Raw genomic sequence first — 16,160 nt, 5'->3', positions numbered from 1 at the left:
GCCTTAAGCCCTCCTCATCTCAGTAATGGCATCCCATCTACCCTGCTGAGTGAGAAGGGGGGCGGGGTTAGGGGGAGATGAGAGGAAATGAATAGTTTTCTTCCTTGATTTCTCCTTTCCCTTATATCCCACATTTTTTTTAAGATTTTATTAATTTATTCATGAGAGACACACAGAGAGAGAGACAGACAGACAGACAGACAGAGGGAGAAGCAGGCTCCATGCAGGGATCCTGATGTGGGACTCGATCCCGAGACTCCAGGATCTCGCCCCAGCCAAATGCAGGTGCTAAACTGCTGAACCACCCAGGGGTCCCTATATCCCACATTTAAATCTAGGTTCTACCTGAAAAATATGTCCTAAATCCATTTATCACCACCTATACTGCTGCAACCCAAGACACCAGCATCCTTTTCCTGGGACACTCAGATCATCTCAGATCATCTCCTCTCTAATCCCCATTCCTCCAGTTTCCATATCCTGCATACAGTAGCCAGAGTGATCTTCTGAAAGCTGAAATCAGATCAAATTACTCCCCTTCTTCAGGGCCTCCAATGAATTCCACTGCAACCAGAACAAAAATCACAACTTTATCATCAGGCCAACAGTGCCCTTCACAATTTGGCCCGTGTCACACCAGCCTTTTCTCTGCCTCTCAATCATATCAAATTCTTCCCTGTCTTAGGGCTGTCCCATGTACTGTTTTTCAAATTAGAATGCTCCTCCCCTAATTGTTTATATGACTATCCTCTTCCCAATCATTCAGGCCTCAACCCAAATAGATCCTCCTCAGAGAGGCCTTCCCTGACTTCCCTGTCTAAAGCAATCCTAATGTTACACTTTATTATATAACTCTATGTTATTTTTATAACATCTTAATCTTAACAGTATCTGAAATGATCTTTTTTGTTTTACATGTTATCTGTTTCCCTCTGCTAGATGTATACTCCTTGACATCAAGAATTCTGCCAGCTGGTTTACTTTTGTATCCCCAAAGATTAGCAAAGTGCCTGACATATAGAAGCTACCCTCTATATGTTTGTTGATTAACTGACTACAATAAAAAAGTACTCGAGGTCAGGTTCATTTGTTGTGTCTCCCTATACTGACCTCTAACCAATCACTGCTTAATTTAATCTTAACTCTGGTGGTCTCTAAAGCAAAGGGAAAAAAAGGAGATACAAGAATGATTCATTAGAAATTGAAAACTTGGGCAGCCCTGGTGGCCCAGCAATTTAGCGCCTGCCTTGGCCCAGGGCCTGATCCTGGAGACCCGGGATGGAGTCCCACGTCGGGCTCCCTGCACGGAGCCTGCTTCTCCCTCTGCCTGTGTCTCTGCCTCTCTCTCTCTCTCTCTCTCTCTGTGTCTCTCATGAATAAATAAATAAAATCTTTAAAAAAAAAGAAATTGAAAACTTTCTTCATTTCTAAGATAACACTATTATCTCTGAGTCTGTAAAGTTCTAAGGAAAATTTGGGGGGAAAATGCTGAATTCTTCTAGCCTTCATAGTTTCAGAATTTATGCATCATAAATTTTGTGGGTCTCAGTAAGACCAGCTTATCTGATTCTTAAGCTTATACTATCTGCCTTACAGGTGATAGAACAATTGGACTGAATCACTTGATGGATGCTATCAGTTACATCAAGGGTAAGTTGCAAGCTATGATGAAAGGATATTATAAGTAACACCTTAATGTTTTGCAGTTGGTAGGGAAAAATATTTCCCCTTCATATATGTTTAAATTCTTGCAAATATATTCCATTTTTATGGATGTTTCTGAACTTGGGTAAACAGTAATTACTGTATGTTTATGTAACAATGCCCATATTCTCTGAAATTTTCCCCAAAGAGTTTTTCAACATAGTAATAGGTATCAAGAGTCCAAGAACTATTCTTTTTCCCCCACAAACCCCACTCACAGGAATTTATCCTCTGAAAATAATTAAGCTGAATAAAAGAAAAAAAATCTTACCTAAAGCCCTTCAGAGAAATTTGAAACAGCCCTAAATATCTAACAGTATGGGAATCACTACAGACACCATGGCCTGTTAGGCTAGTGGGATATTTGTGTTGAAATGTTAACCATAAGGATTATGTGGCAACTTGGAAATATGTTAATGATATCATATTAGGTTGGAAAAGCAAAATACAGAATTGTGTATATATTAAATTTCCATACAGTGAAAGTATAGCCTTATTGTCAAAGGCCAGAAGTAAAATATGAAAAACTACAAATGGTTTTTGTGGTAGGGTAGTAGAATTATATTTTTACCCTTTATTAATCTTTAATGTTGTTGCATTATTTTTATAATGAATGAGAAAAAATTACTTCTGTGTTGAGATGAATAAAATTCTTGGAATGCATAGTGATCAGAGAAGTAAACTCCAAGCAAATATTTTTAAATAAAAATAAAATTTTAAAAACTGGTCTAGGGATCCCTGGGTGGCGCAGCGGTTTAGCGCCTGCCTTTGGCCCAGGGTGCGATCCTGGAGACCCGGGATCAAATCCCACGTCGGGCTCCCGGTGCATGGAGCCTGCTTCTCCCTCTGCCTGTGTCTCTGCCTCTCTCTCTCTCTCTCTCTCTCTCTGTGTGACTATCATAAATAAATAAAAATTAAAAAAAATAAAATAAATAAAATAAAAACTGGTCTAGAGAAACTTAATTTTCAAGTAGGGTAGGAGGAAGGGTAAAAAGAAAACCAAATCCCTGTATGTAGTTTAACTTGCTATGGATTTTGCAATACCTCACCTGTCAATTCCTAACCTTGTAATGTACTTTCTTTTTTGTAGCCACCAGAATTAAAGACACAGGAATTTTTTCTTTTACGATTCATTCATTCATTTTAAAGAGACAGAGAGAGCACAAGCAGGAGGAGAAGGGAGAGAGAGAGAGAATTTCCAGCAGGCTCCAGGTGCAGACTTTGTGCTGAACACAGATTCTGTCTCAGGACCCTAAGGTCAAACCAAGAGTTGGATGCTTAACCAACTGCACCACGAGGGTCCCTGACACAGGACTTTTTTCAGAACCTCCTGTTGATTTGGGGTATATATGTGGGCGATAACATTTTTCATCTTTTATAGATAGTTCTATAATATTTCCACTATTTGTTTCTTAATTTTTCTAAGGAGAGGTGATTGATATCCATGACTTAGAAAACTTTCTAGCAAGTGAAGGAATCAAGCTCACAGAAGAAGACATGAAGGAGCTGATGCCTCATTTGACAGTTAATGGCAAGTGTTTTAAAAATTCTCTTCTCAAAAAAAAAAAAAAAATTCTCTTCTCTTCCCAGAAGTGTCTTTGTTATCCTGTATATATGATCCTCAGAAATTATCTTTGTCTTTTCATCACCTCAACAATGCTTCTCAAACTTGAACATGCATATGAATCACCTGGGCATTTGTTAAAATGCAGATTATGATTTGGGTCTAGGTTGGAGCCTGAAAAATTCTGCATTTCTAACAAGTTCTCGATGATGCCAATGCTACTGGTCCATGGACCACACTTTGCCTATAAAGGTCCTCAAAGATGAAGAAATGATACATTAAGATTGTGCCCAGCCTTTCATTTCTTAAGTCACAAGTACAAGCAATATGTTAAGGTATGATTCCAGTCCAAAAATAAGAATGAAAAATATTAGAGTAATTGAAATTTAAAAATAAAAATGAGTATTAAAGAAAGATATACAAGAGGAACCCAGGGAAGTTAAGGATTAATTGATTTCATTTATGTTTGCTCTTTTGTTTGCTTATTGCAATTTGTATTATTGAATCTGGCTACATGCTTATCTGCTGGCTCTTCTGTTCTATAGCTACTTTATTTTTTTTTCTATAGCTACTTTAGATGAGTCTTTTTCTTTTCTACTATTTTCTTTGCTGTTCTATTTTTATTTTTTTTTTAAAGGTGATCTGAGAGCATTTGCGGAGTAGCATTTCTTACTATCATGCTTCAGTGATGTTTCTGTGCATCTCTGACCTTCAGTGTAAAAGATTGTATATTGACTTCTTCAACCAACAAATATTTATTGATTACTGAATATGTCCAGGCACTATACTAGGTACAGGAATATAAGAGTGAAGCAGGGAGTATAGACTTGGTTTCTCTGCTAAACCTAACTGAAAGTAGGAAGTAAAACACTGAACCAGTATGTTTCTCAAATCTTGGTTTTAAAGCAATAAATTTGAACTTACTCATTGCAAACATCACTTTCTGTTCTCTCCAGCTTACTATATCTTCTTATTCACCTAGACTTTCTTCCTCCCCTCTCTCCAATGGAGGAGAAGAGGCTCTTTTCAACACCTCCAAATCCATCGCTCTTGACCTTATCATTTCCTAGTTCTTCAAAAATTATTTTTTAATTATTTTTTAATTTTTTTTTTAATTTTTTTTTTTTTATGATAGTCACAGAGAGAGAGAGAGGCAGAGACACAGGCAGAGGGAGAAGCAGGCTCCATGCACCGGCAGCCTGACGTGGGATTCGATCCCAGGTCTCCAGGATCGCGCCCTGGGCCAAAGGCAGGCACTAAACCGCTGCGCCACCCAGGGATCCCTAAAAATTATTTTTTAAATTGAGATATTATTGACATATAACGTTATATTTCAAGTGTACAACATGATGGTCAGTTATTTTTATTTTAAAAGAATCGTTTCTTCCATAATTCCTTTCCAACACATTCAATTTCATCTCTTTCTTTCTACTCTATGAAGAGGCCACATGGTCCACCACTGCTTTTTTTTTTTTTAAGTTTTTATTTATTTATTCATGAGAGACACAGAGAGATAGGCAGAGTCATAGGCAGAGGGAGAAGCAGGCTTCCCTCAGGGAACCTGATGCAAGACTCAATCCCAGGACACCGGGATCATGCCCTGAGCCAAAGGCAGACACTCAACCACTGAGCCACCCAGGTGCCCCCTCCCACCACTGCTTTTATTTTTTTTTAATTTTTTTTTAATTTATTTATGATAGTCACACAGAGAGAGAGAGGCAGAGACATAGGCAGAGGGAGAAGCAGGCTCCATGCACCAGGAGCCCGACGTGGGACTCGATCCCAGTTCTCCAGGATCGGGCCCCGGGCCAAAGGCAGGCGCCAAACCGCTGCGCCATCCAGGGATCCCTGCGCCATCCAGGGATCCCCCACCACTGCTTTTAAAAACTAACCTTCAACTGGTTCTTCTGCCTTATAATCATAATCACTCATCCCTCATTCCTTTCTCAGCTCACTTTTATAGGAGCCACTTCTGCTTCCTCTGTTCACATTCTCTCTGAATCCTTGCAATTGGCTTCTCTGCTCACATAGCCCTTGACTCAACTGAAATAGCCCTCAGAATCCGAAATTACTAATGATTTCCTTTGCCAGCTTCACATATTCTAGCTTCCAAATGTGGGAACAACTGAGGGTTTATTTCTCAGTCTTCTCAGTTTTAATTCCTTCCTACCCTTGATTATATCACTTCCTGATGGTGGCTTCATTATCAACTCTCCATGGCAGCAGATCTCAAATCATAGTGCAGGGACACTCTCTCTTTTGAGAGGTCCATGAGATTGAAACTATTTTTAAAATAACAGTAAAGGGCAGCCCAGGTGGTTCAGCGGTTTAGCGCCACCTTCAGCCCAGGGCGTGATCCTGGAGAACTGGGATCAAATCCCATGTCAGGCTCCCTGCATGGAGCCTGCTTCTCCCTCTGCTTCTCCCTCTGCCTGTGTCTCTGTGCCTCTCTCTCTCTCTCTCTCTGTATTCTCATGAATAAACAAAATCTTTAAAAAAATAAAAATAAATAAAATAAAATAACAGTAAGACATTATTTGCCTTTGCCATTCTCATTCATTCACAAATGTACAATAGATTTTCTAATAAGCTACATGACATATCCACACATGATATCTGAAAAAGCTATTAAAATATTTCTTTTCTGGGTGCCTGAGTGGTTCAGTTGGTTGAGCAGCAAGCTCTTGATTTCCACTCAGGTCATAATCTCAGAGTCGTGAGATCAAGTCCCATATCCAGCTCACACGCACATACAGCCTGCTTAAGAGTCTCTCTCTCTCTCTCTCTCTCTTTCTCCCTCTGCCCCTCCCTTTGCCTCGCACTCTCCCTCTCGATCAAAAATAATAATAATAAAATATTTTTTTTCTGACTACATAACTCTGAGGCCACATTTTCTTCAACAGAAGAAATATATCATAGCAAACTAAATGCAGAAACAGATTGAGAATCCCAGCTGTCTTCTATTAAGCCAGACATTAAAGAGATTTGCAAAAATGTAAAACAATGCTATTTTAGTTTAGGCTGCTATAACAAAAATACCATAGGCCGGGTGGCTTATAAACAACAGAAATGTATTTCTCACAGTTCTGGGACCAGAAGTCCTGAGATCAGGGTGCCAGCAAGGTTGAGTTCTGGTGAGAGCCCTCTTCTGGGTTTCAGATTGTCACCTTCTTATGGCATCCTCACATGGCAGAGAGAACAGAGCAGCAGGCTTTCTCCTGACTAATCCATTCATAAGGGTCTGTCTTCACAATCTCATCCTATCCTAATCACTTCCCCAAAGCCCCACCTCCTAATACCTTTACACTGGAGATAGGATTTTAATATCTGAATCTGGAGAGACACATTCAGTCAGTAATACTACCTTTCCCACTAAATTTTAATGCCTTAATTTTCTCATTTCCAATTGACACATATTTTTCATTAAAAAGTATGTTAACATGTACTGGATTTATTATTGCTATTTTTTTTTTTTATTGCTATTTTAAAACCTTTTTTGGGGACGCCTGGGTGGCTCAATGATTGAGCATCTATCTGCCTTTGGCCCAGGGCGTGATCCCAGAGTCCTGGGATTAAATCCCACATTGGGCTTCCTACAGGGAGCCTGCTGCTCCCTCTGCCTGTGTCTCTACCTCTCTCTCTGTGCTTCTCATGAATAAATAAATAAATAATCTTTAAAAAGAAATAAATAAAACCTTTTTTAAATTTCTCAGTTTTAATATCTAATATGGTAATTATAACCCACGTAATAGCTATAACACACAAACCTTTTGGAGGTCCTCAAAAATTTTTAAGAATGTAAAGAAGTCCTGAGACTAGCATGTTTGTTCTCTGGATTATTCTTTCTCACCACAGTATTTTCAGTTGCCTGCTATATCTTTTTTTTTTTTTTCTTTTTTAAATGTCAGCTGAGTCTGGAAAAGATACTGCCAGATCCAAGTCCTGTAATATCCCTTCTCCACATGTAACCTTTGGAGTGTCATACCTTGAAACACAGAAAAGAGGAACTGTATTGAAAAAGTAGAGAGATTTGTCTCACTAAGATTTATCCTTTCTTCCAATACACTCACCTGAGGGAAAAATGAATCTAATTCCCAAGCAAACCAGTTTCTCTAGTTCTTCTAACTCATGGGAGAAGTTCCAGCCTGCCATGGCATTTTAATAATTTCACAACTTTTATCAGTTTTTATGAGTTTTTTTATTTAAATTCAATTAAATTAACATACAGTATATTATTAGTTTCAGAGGTAGAGTTTAGTGATTCATCAGCTCATATAACACCCAGTGCTCATTACATCACATGCTTTCCTTAATGCCTGTTACCCAGTTAACCTTTCGCCCACCCCCCTACCCTCCAGCAACCCTCAGTTTGTTTCCTCTATTTAAGAGTGTCTTATGGTTTTGCTCCTTCTCTGATTTAATCTTATTTCATTTTTCCCTCCCTTCCCCTATGATCCTCAGTTTTGTTTCTTAAATTGCACACATGAGTGAAATCATATGATAATTATCTTTTTCTGATTTATTTTGCTTAGCATAATACCCTCTAGTTCCATCCACATTGGATGCAGAGAAGAGGAACCCTCTTGCACTGTTGGTGGGAATGCAAGCTGGTACAGCCACTCTGGAAAACAGTATGGAGGTTCCTCAAAAAGTTAAAAATAGAGCTACCCTATGACTCAGCAATTGCACTACTGAGTATTTACCCAAAAGATATAAACATAGTGATCCAAAGGGGCACCTGCACCCCAACGTTTACAGTAGCCATGTCCACAATAGCCAAAATATGGAAAGAGCCCAGATGTCTATCAATAGATGAATGGATAAAGAAGATATGGTATATATACACATGGAATATTAATTACTCACTTTTTATGTGACTTCTCTGTGTTTGATTCAAATGCTTTACAGGAAATGGGAAAGTTAGAGTACATTCAATAATAGAGGACCTGAAGAAGTTTAAACATGAATGGAAATTCATGATTCACTTTATAAAAATGGATAATCTGGTGCTATGAGTTTATTTTTATATGTGTTTTCTCAGTTAAAAAAGTAATACTATTCATTATAGGAAATTTCTATGTTCAAAAAAATGAAAGAATGGAAAAGGAAAATTTTAATAATTTCTAATCCTCTCAATGATAATCTATAACTTTTCTCACCCTTAATTTTTCCCCTTATACATACAAAATTTTTGAGCAAATTTGTGCTTTAAAGTCCTGCTTTCAAAGTACGTTTCCATTTTCTTATTAATACTTGAAACTTACCTATTGATAGGTACATCTGATGACCCCAAATTCCTTTCTGGATGCCTGTGAAATTTAACACATAACCTCAGTACTTTCTGTTTGCAGGCCTCTTAACATATTTATTTCTAAAATAAGTTTCCCAATGCCAAATACCACCGTCTGTACTTACTTAGAAAAGAATGAATGGGAGGTTTGAAAATGATGCTGTGAAACTCATCAGGAGAGGCAAGTTAAAACTTGTCTTCTGTCCTCTTGCTCCTAACACAACCTCAATCTGTACTTCAGTCTCCAGTCATTTTGATTTGCTCTCTATACCAGCATTTTTCAATGAGAATGATTTTTTTTAATTGATGTATCTCTGAAAGCCTGCTAGTGATTCAAAAAGAAGAATTTAAGAATAATTTAAGGTGTTTTATGTAAGTATCTACAAAATGAATCTTAATAAGAGAAGATAAATTTAAATTCTGGGCACCCACACTTAAATTTCCAAATGAGTTCTGTTGTCTGTTGTATTTTATTATTTGCAAAAGAAAAAAAGATGTCTTTGAATAGGTCCCATTCTATCCCATATATTGCTGCTTCTGACGCTGGTGCCAGAAAACTTTCAAAAATGTCTGCTTAGTAGCTTTTAACCCCAGCATTTAAAATCATGGTGATAAATTTAAAGATGTTAGAAGCAATCCTCTGTGATCCTATATAAGATCAGTGTTCATCTGGCAGCCCAGGTGGCTCAGCGGTTTAGTGCCACCTTCGGTCCAGGGCCTGACCCTGGAGACCCCGGATTGAGTCCCACTTCGGGCTCCCTGCATGGAGCCTGCTTTTTCCTCTGCCTGTGTATCGGCCTTTCTCTCTCTCTCTCTCTCTCTCTCATGAAAAAATAAATAATTTTTAAAAATCAGTGTTCATCAATAAGCATTTATTGAGTACCTAAGCACTGTGAAAAAGAAAGTTCAGCAATAAAAAAGAGACAAGCTAAGTTCCTGCTCTCAGCAAGACTGTTTTTGAGTAGATAGTATATGCTCAATAAATGCTTGTGGATTTGACTAATAGAGGTTCTAGTCTCCTGCTTTCAGATAATGGAAGATGCACTAACCCAAGCAGCTTTATCAAGGTCATTCTCATAGTAACCCTCCCAATCTGGGCCACTCAAAAGAAGTAGTTATATAACACTATATAAAACCCCAGGGGACCTAAGTGAGTCACCCAAATCAGAATCCATTGTTAAAACCCTTTTACAAAACTGAGAGAACACAACTTGCCAGTCCTGTCTGCTTGCTTTTCCATCCTTTTTTATCCTCTTCCATTTCTTCTTTCTACCTGTTTTTCTTCTCTTTTCCCTGTCTCTATTAATAGACTATTTTTATCTCACTCCTGCTGCCACTTGTTTTCCTAGTACTGTTGCCTTTTTCTCTTGTGTTTCCAGTCTCTATTAAACATACATGTTTCACATGCCTACCCTGCTCTCCAAGCACTTGCTTTTTTCACTACCTAACCCCATTCCACTTGTTGCCACCAAAATGTATCTTATTCTGTGAGGTCCACTGTGCATTAAAGAATATGTAGACATTGAAAAGTATGTTTCATAATTTTAGAAACTTCCAATGGTAGAGTCTATTACACAAATTCACCAGATACTACTTAAAGTCCACTTACTAACTTTTCTTATGGATATAGGTATTTAGGGAACAGATTTATTTCTGAATACAGTATTAACATTTTTTGTACATTCAAACACATGCTACCTATGATTTAATTTTTCACTCTCAAATTTCTGATGACTAGACTCATTTTTTAGAGAGTGGCATTTTTTTTTTACACTTATGTATCTTTTTCTCTCCAATTCCCATTTCACCATTTCTATTTTTCTAAGGAATAAAAGTAAATTTCAGCTACCTAAGTGTAATAATATGAATATGACACTTCTATGTGAACATCATCAAGACCTGTCAATAATTCATGTCATTTGATGTTAAACATTCAAATTTCACCTCTGGCCTGCAGTGATATAGGTTGTAGGGTTCTGTATGAGATTTTCTAAAACCATACTTATTAGGTCTATAGGGGAAAACTCTAATATACATTTAGAAAAAGGCTATTGTGTAAAATCTGCCTCTTGTCAGAAACAGTAATCTTCCATGTCACATTGCTAACCAGAGTGGTACCACATGCAATATTCTAGGATGGCATAGGATGCCACCAGCAAACTAATGTCTAGGCAGGGAGAAGAACCAAGCAACAGAGAAAAAGAGAATAATGAGAGGGAAGGGAGGGAATAAAGGTGTTTGGTAGGTTTTTCTTAATCCTACAAATAATGTATTTTGTATTAGTATTAATCTCTCCCTTTGCATAAAGAAAATATACCTATTTTATCTGTACTGCCTTCTACATGATATATTACCCTGTATAGCCTTCACAGCCTAAAAGTACTACCAAAACTTTTCCATGTTTCCATAGCATAACCTGCAACTGAGCTTTCTTGACATTAAAATATATATTATTGACTTTACCTGGACAAACTAAACCAAACTTAGGGAATTGAACTATTATACCCAGCACTTTTCTCCTGAGTTAATCTCCTTGTGTATATAAAATGAAACTATGTGACATTTTGAGGGAAAAAAAGAAAAGAACCAGTACTATTAAAGTACTTGTTTGGTTGTTGTTCTGGCCATGGGATGAGGTAGAGCAAGGAGGGGAGATTTTGTAGTCAATATTTTAACATACATTGCATGCACACATTTCACAGGAGAATTCACTAGAAAGAAATCTCTATACTATTAAAAGGCATATAATTAGTCAACAGTTCATAACCAAAGCACTAAGGAAAATGAAATGGACAGTAGGTCATTCTCCTCAAGTCAACAAGTTTTCAAAGTCACTTCACTTCCTTTCATCCTAAAAGATGATAAATGAATAGTCTTAGGGCAGCCCCTGTGGCGCAGCAGTTTAGCACCTGCAGCCTGGGGTGTGATCCTGGAGGCCCAGGATTGAGTCCCATGTCGGGCTCCCTGCATGGAGCCTGCTTCTCCCTCTGCCTCTCTCTGTGTGTGTGTCTCTATGAATAAATAAATAAAAATCTTTAAAAAAAATGAATAGTCTTACCTTCAATGTTGACTCTATAATGCTTTTTCAAAAACAATTTTTTGGAGTTTGATACACTAAGGCACCAAAAATGGCTGTATAAATTAAGAGGTTTATCACTAACTAGAGATGAAAGAGTGCACTTGTCATGATGAGCACCAGTGTTGTATGGAAGTGTTGAATCACTGAAACTGAATATACAACTGAAACTAATACTGTACTGAATGGTAACTAACTGGAATTTAAATTAAAATTCTTAAAAAAAAAAAGGGGTATGTCATATATAACTGACATTTTCTTCACTTTCCCACTCATCAGAAGAAAAGTTAAAAGAAAAATTGTAATGTCCTCCTATACTACTTTTTAAAACTTTAGAAATGCATATAATTTTGACTCTTAATCTTGTCTTTAAGCAAAAGGGATGGTGCCACCACATAAGTTGGTGAAAACTGGACATGATACTGAAGGTGAGTATGAGACCTAATGTGAAGGCATCGTCATGATGGGATTTAATACTTTGACTTATATATTTCAATCCTATGGTTATTTTCCCTCATTAGTTTTGTTAGCCACTACCCTTCTATCTACTTGCTGATAGGCAACTGTAAACCATTCTCTCTCCAGCTATTTTTCTGAGTTCCTTTTGCTTTTATAGTCCACACCACACTGCATCACATGTGATTTATCAGATATTTTCCATTGTTTTCTAATGGATTTGTTTGTGATTAATTTCTTTTTCTTTTTTCTTTTCTTTTTTTTTTTTTATTTTTTGTAAGATTTCATTTATTTGAGAGAGCAGAACAGGAGAGAGACAGAGCCACGTGAGCAACAGTGGGGTGGGAGAGTACAGAGGGTGAGGGAGAAGCAGGCTCCCCCTAGCAGGGAGCCCAATGTGGAGCTTAATCCCAGGACCCTGGGATCATGACCTGAGCAGAAGGCAGAGCTTAATTTACTGAGACACCCAGGAGCCCCCATGATGAATTTCTTTTCATCTCTAGTTACTTTGTTTCTTATTTGGTACGATTTATAGTGCAACTACACAGAGCAAATGATCCTAACTCTGCTACTAAAGAGATTAATTCAATTCACACTGTGCTTTAGTGGTCTTATCAATAAAATGAAAAAGGTGAATTAGATTAATGATGTTAGTTCTGTTCTTTTTCAGCTGCAAAATTCTAACTTTTGTGGTTGAAAAGACATCATCAAGAAAATGAAACAACAGGGATCCCTGGGTGGCGCAGCGGTTTGGCGCCTGCCTTTGGCCCAGGGCGCGATCCTGGAGACTCGGGATCGAATCCCACGTCGGGCTCCCAGTGCATGGAGCCTGCTTCTCCCTCTGCCTGTGTCTCTGCGCCTCTCTCTCTCTCTCTCTCTCTCTCTCTCTATCATAAATAAATAAAAATTAAAAAAAAAAACCTAAAAAGTTTATTTAAAAAAAAAAAAAAGAAAATGAAACAACAACCCACAAAACAGGTGAAATATTTGTAAATTATTTATCTGATAAGGGTCTGATATCCAAAGCAAAACATAATAATATAAGACATTTGTAACTCAACAATAAAAAGACAAATAACCTAACTTTTTAAATGGGCAAAAGATCTAAAATCATATAAAAATGACTGATATTCACATGAAAAGATGTTCAACATCGTTAGTCGTTAAAGAAATGCAAATCAGGGCAGCCCCCGTGGCGCAGCGGATTGGCGCCACCTGCAGCCTGGAGTGTGATCCTGGAAATCCAGGATCGAGTCCGCGTGGGGCTCCCTGCATGGAGCCTGCTTCTCCCTCTGCCTCTCTCTCTCTCTCTCTCTCATTGTCTCTATGAATAAATAAATAAAATCTTAAAAAAAAAAAAAAGAAAAATGCAAATCGAAACTTCAAGCTACCACTTCACACCCACTTGGATGTCTACAAAAAAAAAAAAAAGACAATAACGAATGTTAATGGGGGCATGGAGAAATTGAGAGTCCTCATATATTGCCAGTGGGAGTGTAAAATGGTGCAGCTGCTGTGGAAAACAATTTGGTAATCCCCAAAATGTGAAGTATAGTTACAATATTACCCAGCAATTCCACTCCATGGGATATACCCAAGAAAAATGAAAACATATGTTCACACAAGAATTCTTACAAGAATGTTCATAGATAGAAACAAGACCTGTAATAGTTAAAAAGTGAAGAAAATCCAAATTTTCTTCAACTGATAAGTGGATACACAAAACGTGGCCTATCGATAACAATGGAATATTGTTCAGCCATAAAAAGAAATAAGGGGATCCCTGGGTGGCTCAGCAGTTTGGCGCCTGCCTTCAGCCCAGGACGTGATCCTGGAATCCCAGGATCGAGTCCTGCCTCAGGCTCCCTGCATGGAGCCTGCTTCTCCCTCTGCCTGTGTCTCTGCCTCTCTCTCTCTCTCTCTCTCTCTCTCTCTCTGTCTGTCTCTCATGAATAAATAAATAAAATCTTTAAAAAAATAAAAAGGGGAACCCTGGGTGGCGCAGCGGTTTAGCGCCTGCCTTTGGCCCAGGGCGCGATCCTGGAGACCCAGGATCAAGTCGGGCTCCCGGTGCATGGAGCCTGCTTCTCCCTCTGCCTGTGTCTCTGCCTCTCTCTCTCTCTCTCTGTGTGACTATCATGAATAAATAAAAATTAAAAAAATAAAATAAAATAAAAAATAAAAAATAAAAAAATAAAAAGAAGTATAGATACGTGCCAATGCTGATGAACCTTAAAAACATTATGCCAAGTGAAAGAAGCCAGACAAAAAGGCCACATATTATATTGTTCTGTTTATATTAAATATCAAGAATAGGCAAATTGATAGAAATAGTAGATTGCCTACAGGCAACCATATGGGGAGTAGCTGCTAGTGGTACAGGGCTTCTTTCTACATGATGGAAGTATTCTAGAAGTAGATGGTGGTGATGGTTATACAACTTTGTGAATATACTAAAAACCACTAAACTCACCCTTTTAAAAGAGTGAGTTTTATGGTATGTGAATTATGTTTAATTGTCTTTAAAGTATAGGACTGACAAAAAAAAAAAAAAAAACCCACAAGAATGCCAAATCTGTACCTGTTTACTTGTCAAGCTCTGTAAATGGAAAAAATAAACAATAGGCTGGCCCCAAATATAAATCTTAGTCCCAAAGCACCTTCCATATACCCAGTGTATCTATCTGTGGAACCCCACTTATGTCCTGGGACTATCAGCCCCACAGATATCACACCAGTCTACCAGTTCTAAACTACCTAGGATATGCCCACAAGTAAATTAAATGAAATTGCCCTTCATCCCATGTGGTTCTGGTTAGATAACTATTGGTGTACCTAAATTATAATACATGCCTATTCCCTGGGATATTTTAATTTCTTATGTATACCACCCTATTAATTTTGATGACTTCTGTCACCAATATTCACTCACAGATCATGGAAACCTGAATTTGGGTGAACTGGTCCCACTTCCCTGTCAGCTACTTTTGCCATCTTTTATATCGTTATTCTTTGTTCCTAGCAGATACTAGGTATCTGCTGAAGGAATGAATGGATGCCTATATCCATTCATTTAAACAATCAGTTAGTGTCTGCCATGTGCCAAGCATTATTCTACATGCCTAGGACAAAAATCCCTACCCTCACAGAACTTACACTCCAGTGAAGAGATATATCTAACAACAACAACAACAAAAATAAGATAATAGTATGACAGAGACTACAAAGCATAAAATAAAGCAAGGATACTTTTCCAAAGAAGATATCCCGATGACCAACAGATACATGAAAAGATACTCAACATCACTCATCATCAGGGAAATACAAATCAAAACCACAATGAGAGACTACCTCATACCCATCAGAATGGCTAAATTAACAACTCAAGAAACAGGTGTTGGCAAGGATGCAGATAAAGGGGAACCCTTTTGTGCTGCTGCTTGGAATGCAAACTGGTGCAGCCACTCTGGAAAACAGTATGGAGGTCCCTCAAAAAGTTAAAATTATAACAACCCTACGATCCAGTAATTGTACTACTAGGTATTTACCCAAAGGATACAAAAATACAGATTCGAAAGGGTACATGCACCTCAATGTTTATAGCAGCATTATCAACAATAGCCAAACTATGGAGAGAACCCAAGTGTCTATCAACTGATGAATAGGTAAAGAAGATGTGGTGTATATATACAATGGAATATTACTCAGCCATCAAAAAAATAAAGTCTTACCATTTGCAACGATGTGGATGGAGCTAGAGTGTATTAGCTAGGTGAAATAAATCAGAGAAAGACAAACACTATATGATCTCATTCATATGTGGAATTTAAGCAAGAAAACAGATGAACATACGAGAAGGGGGGAAAAAAGGAGAGAGAAGCCATAAGAGACTTTTTTTTAAAGATTTTGTTTATTTATTCTTAGAGTGCCGGCAGGGGGAGGAGCTGAAGGGATAGGAGAGGGAGGGGAAAGAACCTCAAGCAGACTCCATGCTGAGCACAAAGCCCGATGTGGGGCTCCATCTCACCACCCTGAGACCATGACCCAAGCCAAAACCAAGAGTTGGATAC

At 38.0% G+C, this 16,160-nt stretch overlaps 1 protein-coding gene across 9 annotated transcripts in view; it reads left to right on the top strand.

Annotated features, from left to right (window-relative positions):
* The window catches only part of EFCAB3 (EF-hand calcium binding domain 3), a 76,088-nt gene that overhangs the window by 21,711 nt on the left and 38,217 nt on the right, over positions 1–16,160 (top strand). For all 9 annotated transcript variants that reach the window (XM_038546960.1, XM_038546962.1, XM_038546959.1 and 6 more), the window contains 3 exons: positions 1,597–1,650; positions 3,131–3,235; positions 12,009–12,062. In XM_038546960.1, coding sequence (XP_038402888.1) covers positions 1,597–1,650; positions 3,131–3,235; positions 12,009–12,062 — 213 coding nt within the window. The remainder of the gene's footprint in view (positions 1–1,596; positions 1,651–3,130; positions 3,236–12,008; positions 12,063–16,160) is intronic.

This window comes from Canis lupus, chromosome 9 (genome assembly GCF_011100685.1).
Source record: "Canis lupus familiaris isolate Mischka breed German Shepherd chromosome 9, alternate assembly UU_Cfam_GSD_1.0, whole genome shotgun sequence".
In the NCBI taxonomy this organism is placed as follows: domain Eukaryota; kingdom Metazoa; phylum Chordata; class Mammalia; order Carnivora; family Canidae; genus Canis; species Canis lupus.
The sequence above is the reverse complement of the archived record's forward strand: the minus strand, read 5'-3'. Positions and strand labels throughout refer to the sequence as shown.